Below are 5,793 nucleotides of genomic sequence, written 5' to 3'. Positions count from 1 at the left end.
TTGCAATCCAACCCATTTGCTCCGTTTTGCAGACGCATCCTTCATCATTCTGTAATTTTATCCTTTCGTATTTCGTTATTTATTTCATCATCTTTTCTATTATTGTGTTGTTATTGTTTTTTCGTAATAAATCCTGAAATTTTAACCACCATTTTTTGTACACGCACACATTCAATTCGACATCCTCAGAATCGCGATAATCCACAAAGCAATGATACATTTCGAAGCAAAATGCCCTTTCGATTAGCTATTTTCAAAACAATGATCCGGCTGTCTAGTGTAAAATGGACGTGATCCTTTCGTTTCTCTGCACAACTCACAACTTTGCTCATAGCTACTGCGTTTCCCCAGTCTGATAAATATCGTTTCTCCACGCTATCGCATACCGGAACGTGATGGAGTAATTCTTCTATTTGCTGTGTGACCTTTTGCATTATTTAATCTAACGGCAATGTTGAAGTTTAATCTGCGCGCATGAGTCTGTTTGCATATTTGACATGTGTGTGTGGACACTGTTATAGATAAACATCCTTTAGGCTATGGTTGCACTCTGTTTCTCGTTCGCTTATGACCTTAAATACGCACGGTGAATTTCCCCGCACACCGCGCTCTTTCCCTTGCTGCGCTGTCCGTCGAGAATTATCATTTAAAAATATGAGTTTGCTTTACGCTTCATTTGAACACCCTTTTGATTTTTGAAATGGCTGCTTGCATTTCAGGAAAGTTTAGCCTAAGTGAGCAAAATATAGTTCAATGTTCTCGTTGATTTCTTCAAGTAGATTGAGTAAATTTTTATTTTATGTTATTCTTCTTTCTTTCTGTTCCGCTTTACCATCCTATTTCGTTTAATACATTGATGGACCATTTTGAACGCATAATGCAACTGGATCCTGCCGCCGACCGCACGTTTCAATATTAATGGGTCTATATTCTAGCTCTAGCATATGCTCCATCCATTTCTTCAAGACTATTCTCTAAAGATTTAAATGTTAAGGTTGATTGTTTCGCTTACGGGATTAGTTTATCACCTAAAACGTATGAGCTAAAAAGCTAGGGATTTCCGCTTCAGAGACGCAAACACAAGCACACAATCGCAAACATAAATCAAGGCACGAAGCACGCACACACACAGACACACAAGGCGAAATCAATTTGTTAAAATTAAAAAAAAAAACATCCGTAGTGGGTGGGTTTAAAAATATTTCACAATCCACACTGCGGCTATGGCTTGATTTCGTCTATCTTTTCAAGTATCGGCTGCACTGATTTAGGGTCGGCAAACAAATTTCAAGTACAACATCGCTTTGCTTCCTGAAACAATGGCCAACACACATGCACACAGAAATACACACATACACACACACACACCAAGCCATTACAGAAGAACCGTAGGACCAGATGCAAAGCGTTCCTATGGACTCAACAATGGTTTTGTATGAAAAATAAGGCGCATTTCGTTTCCTTTTTAGTTTACGGGTAAATGTACTTAATTGTCTAACAAAAAGCACAAAGGCATTTGCACAAAAGGCTATCCATTTTTTCACATTTCCTTACACCGTCGACTTCGCTTCGAGGAGTGTAGGCATTTAATGAAGGCATTTAAGAGCACTGCATAAAATTTCAAACGTATGTCTTTTATCGTTTGTTATCATGAAAATTTCATTGCACTTTTGTAAAACATAAAATTCTAGCGTCGACGCCATTCAGCAATGTTAATGTTGTTTTTCCATTTAGGCACCTTAATGGTTTTCAAATTTCATCGAAAGAAAATGTCAAGGACGATGCATTCAATGTAAGGCAATTAATCGCACTTTGCGCAGTGGCACTTTCTTGTTGGTGAAGGCAACCAGAATACAAGTCGCGATGGAAATTGTACTTCATCTTCATTCTAGGCACCAGCAATACAAGTGAAAGGAGGCATGCATGTTTCTAATGCAGGACTTAGTGAATATGGATCCATTTTTTCTAAAGGCGTTATTAGAAGAGAAATACTGAAGAAATGTGTGTGAAGCTGTTAAACTCCAGCATGACATATTTTCTGTTCCGCTCAAACGCTTTCTTATACAGTGCACATTTAACGTCGTGAATTTTTTTTTTGCATAGTTGGCATACAAAATGTGTTCCCTTCCAGAAGATTGCATCCCTAGAAGAGCACAAGCGGAAGCACAAACAGCTGTAAAACATAACATTGAAATAGTATTGGGACTACATGAAAACATGTTCATCCTATCGTAAAATTGCTAGTAAACTATTCTAAAGTATTGCGGTTAATCGAGGATACATAAAAACTAGACCGTCGAATGCTAACATAATATACCAACAAACGAATGATGCACACACAACTGGATAGTAAAATCAAATACAGTATAAACACGCAATAAAGAGCTTTTGCCGCATCCATATAGTTTAAAGAAAAAAAAACGTAAAAAAATCATCGCAGCAAAACATTCTAAGAGAAATGTCAATTTTCTATCCCCTCTTTTAACAAACACTAATTACATTTTGCTTTTCTTGCATAAAATATATCCATTGCAGCTGCACGTTTAATGGCATCAGAATAATCACATCTCGTACCCTCCTACGCTCACTAGCTAGAACTTGAAGCGTTCCGCTCATTTCAGTTTTAGGAGAAGTAAATTGCACTTACTTGACTTATCGCACGGCGGGGGGCGGCTAAAGGTTTGGCGCATTGGCCAGTCCCTGGCAAGCCGAAAGCCGAATTCAATCATCCAGCATATTATACTACACAGCATTCGTTTTACTAAATCCATCCATACACGGTACTATACTATATATCGGACTACTCCGTACCAAAACAGTATATGACGACATGTATTTAAAGGATGAATGTGTGATTTTTTTCTCTGTTTTGATCTCTTGGGATGAACGCCCCACAGGTACTGCAGTCATTACACAAAACAAGCGCTCCACAATAATGGCATTGATCAGCATGTAAAATCATATCTCTGCCTAGAGCCTGCATATCTTCTCACGCGACGGTGATATATCGTTTTGTGAGAAGCAGTGAATATCGCTTGTGCATTACTCGTGTACATCATCTGTGCTGCACTGTAGTAACTGAGTCCGTCAATCGTGAGAACACTCTATCATTCTTTTCCGTACTTTCCGTATCGTAGCATATGCAACGGTGAGTCTGAAATGGCTAGTAAAATAACACAATTCCATCTGTATCCATATGCTTAGGCTAGTTCTCCTCTCTCGGTTCTGCGATCGCGCTAGAATATATCCTTCATGTGTCCCTACTAAACGATACCTTCCTTGCTACATATTATCTATCGCTTCTTGTCGAGTTTACATCAACGCAACAGTTTAAAATGACGATCGAAACTAGTAAAATCTTACCACGAAAAGCTTAACCTATCCATTCATTACATTTACCTTAGCGTCAAAAAACTGTGTGAAACGAACGAAATAAAATCTGTGTTTGATGCTCATCGAAAGCTACACGAAACGATCCGCTTGCGTGATCTATTGTTGCACATGCACGTGACACGCAAATAAACGTACGCCATACATAGTATAAAATCGAATCTGCGACCCTACGCTGTTCTCACTATTTCAGCAACCTGCTGAGGATACGTTTGCGGAGCATAAGTTGCTCAACGCACTGCACTTTTCCTTCTCCGACAGCCGCTCGTCGGGTTATACCTGTTTTCTGTGGTTTGAAAAATGAAACATTTCGTGCAGGAGTTGGCTTTCACCCTAACGATTATCTAGCAGAATCAGTGGATAGGTTTACGAGGAACTGGTTCCCAATTCCATCTTGTAGTGAGCACATGCACTTCCACGACAGCCGGAATTGATTAGACGCCTTTCTCCACCCATCGGCCACCCGCCTTACGACACCGAGCTGATCGCGTTGTGCGGGGAGCCCATCTGCATCAGCACCTTGTCGAGCCACTGCAGCGGACCGTGCAGGTGAATTTCGATCCAGCAGGGTGTCGATGTGACGTCCTGTCGGTGATACTCCGCGCCCCAGCCCTTCACGAAGCTCATTCGTATCGTGCACATCTTCGTCAGCTCGTACACCGCCTCGAACCCGTGGTTGACCGACTGCGAGAGCAGCTGGGCGAACTCCTGGTTGTTGAAGATCTTGAGCGAACAACCGGGCGGTATCTTGCACACCGTGCTCGGATGGAACCCGTGATGGTGGTTGCAGTTGCGGCTCTGCACAAAGATGGCCGAATCGGAGAGACACTCCGCGTACACCTCACCACCGACGTAGTACAGGTGCACGCCCTTGCCGATGTGGCGCCGCGTGTTCTCAATCGTGCTGTTGCGGTTGACGTTGCTCAGCTGGCCGAGGCAGAAGCGGTCCGAGTTGTTGGACGGATTCGTAAACCCGTCCACTATGATGGAGGTGTTCGTGCAGTGGAATACCTCACCGACGCGGCAGTTCAGCTCGTAGTACGCTATGCTGGCCCAGTACGGTGGCTCCTGGTAGCTAACCGGGGCCACTTCACCGTGCATCTGATTCGTGTCCATCTGGTTGCCATCCTGCGCCCCGCTCACCGTGTTACCCTCTTCCGGTGGGCTGTACGCGGGTGGAGGCGTCTCTGGCAGGGCTCCATAAGGACTCTGTGGATTGGAGCTGATCGGTCCCGGGCTCGATACCGATGACATCGGACTGTTGGGGCCCATGTGGGATGAGATGGGGGAGTTTGGACCACCACCGCCGCCTCCACCACCACCATTGCCTCCACCTCCGCCTCCACCACCCCCACCACCATTACCTCCGCCGCTCATGTGCGAGTTGTTGAAGCCCGTGTTCGAGTAGTTGACGTTGTGCGGCATGTTCGGTTCGTTCATCTGGTGGAATGGCAGCAGCGAGTGACCGGGCGCGAACTCGGAATGCCGTGGTACGAGAACCGGCGGTAGGACCGGGCTCTCGACACGCTTGTAATGGTACGGGTTGATGCACACCTCTTTCTGCTTCGCGCTGAAAGGATACTGGCACGTTTCGATCGGTTTCAGCTCATGGTGGCTCTGGAGGTCGGGCCAGCGCCAGACACGACAATAAATCACGTGCGGAAGTCCTTTCCTGTGCGAGACCTACAATGAGAAAAAAGGGAGAAAATCGTTAAGATTACCATCTACAATGGGAGCACAAGTAAGATCGTATACGAATCGCGTTGTCATCCCACCTGAAGCCGACCGTCGAGCGATCGCGGTATGGTGACGCACTTCGAGGGCTGCCCCGGGCAGGATAGGGCACGCTCGAGCTCCTCGATGGCACCCTTTCGCTTTTTGAGCTTCTTCACCAAGCTGTCGACGGCTTTTTCGGCCCACTTTTCTTCTTCGTCGCCCTGCTTCCAGCCGAGCAGCTTCTTCACCGCCGGGCTGGTGAAGGAAAACAAACTGTTCAGGCTCGACATCGTGCTACTGCTCGAGGATTCCACATCGTCCGTGTCCATGGTGAAATAATAATCTGAAAGGAAATCAACCCGCGTGCGATAAGGAAACATATTAGTGATGAACGATATAAAAAAAACGTTGCTTTACTACACGCCGCCGATGGGCAGTTAATTATTTCAGAGCGAATAGCTGGTAAGTACTGGCTAATTATCAAACGAAGATAGTGACTATCTGTTACGTGATGAATGTTTCAATTCATACCCAGCGCTTTGTTGACATAAATTGTATCGTTAATGTCAACCATTATATATATTTTAATCTACGTTCTAATCCCTACATCGATTATGCACACAGCTTGTGCTACACATGATGAAGATCAATGAGTAGTCCGCATTTTTTTTGCCATAATTCCACGCG

The 5,793-nt window shown here is 44.4% G+C and overlaps 1 protein-coding gene across 1 annotated transcript; it reads right to left on the bottom strand.

The window, feature by feature from the left end:
• Window positions 1-3,858: 3,858 nt before the first annotated feature.
• Window positions 3,859-5,435, bottom strand: LOC128722862 (protein mothers against dpp). Its single transcript, XM_053816544.1, has 3 exons — window positions 5,166-5,435; window positions 4,752-5,073; window positions 3,859-4,640 (listed from the first exon to the last, which is right to left on the bottom strand). Exons 1-3 carry the CDS (start codon window positions 5,433-5,435, stop codon window positions 3,859-3,861), a joined length of 1,374 nt encoding a protein of 457 aa, XP_053672519.1.
• Window positions 5,436-5,793: the final 358 nt, after the last annotated feature.

This window comes from Anopheles nili, chromosome 3 (assembly GCF_943737925.1).
Source record: "Anopheles nili chromosome 3, idAnoNiliSN_F5_01, whole genome shotgun sequence".
Taxonomy (NCBI): Eukaryota; Metazoa; Arthropoda; class Insecta; order Diptera; family Culicidae; genus Anopheles; species Anopheles nili.
Note: the sequence above shows the minus strand (reverse complement) of the source record. Positions and strands in the feature narration are given on the sequence as shown.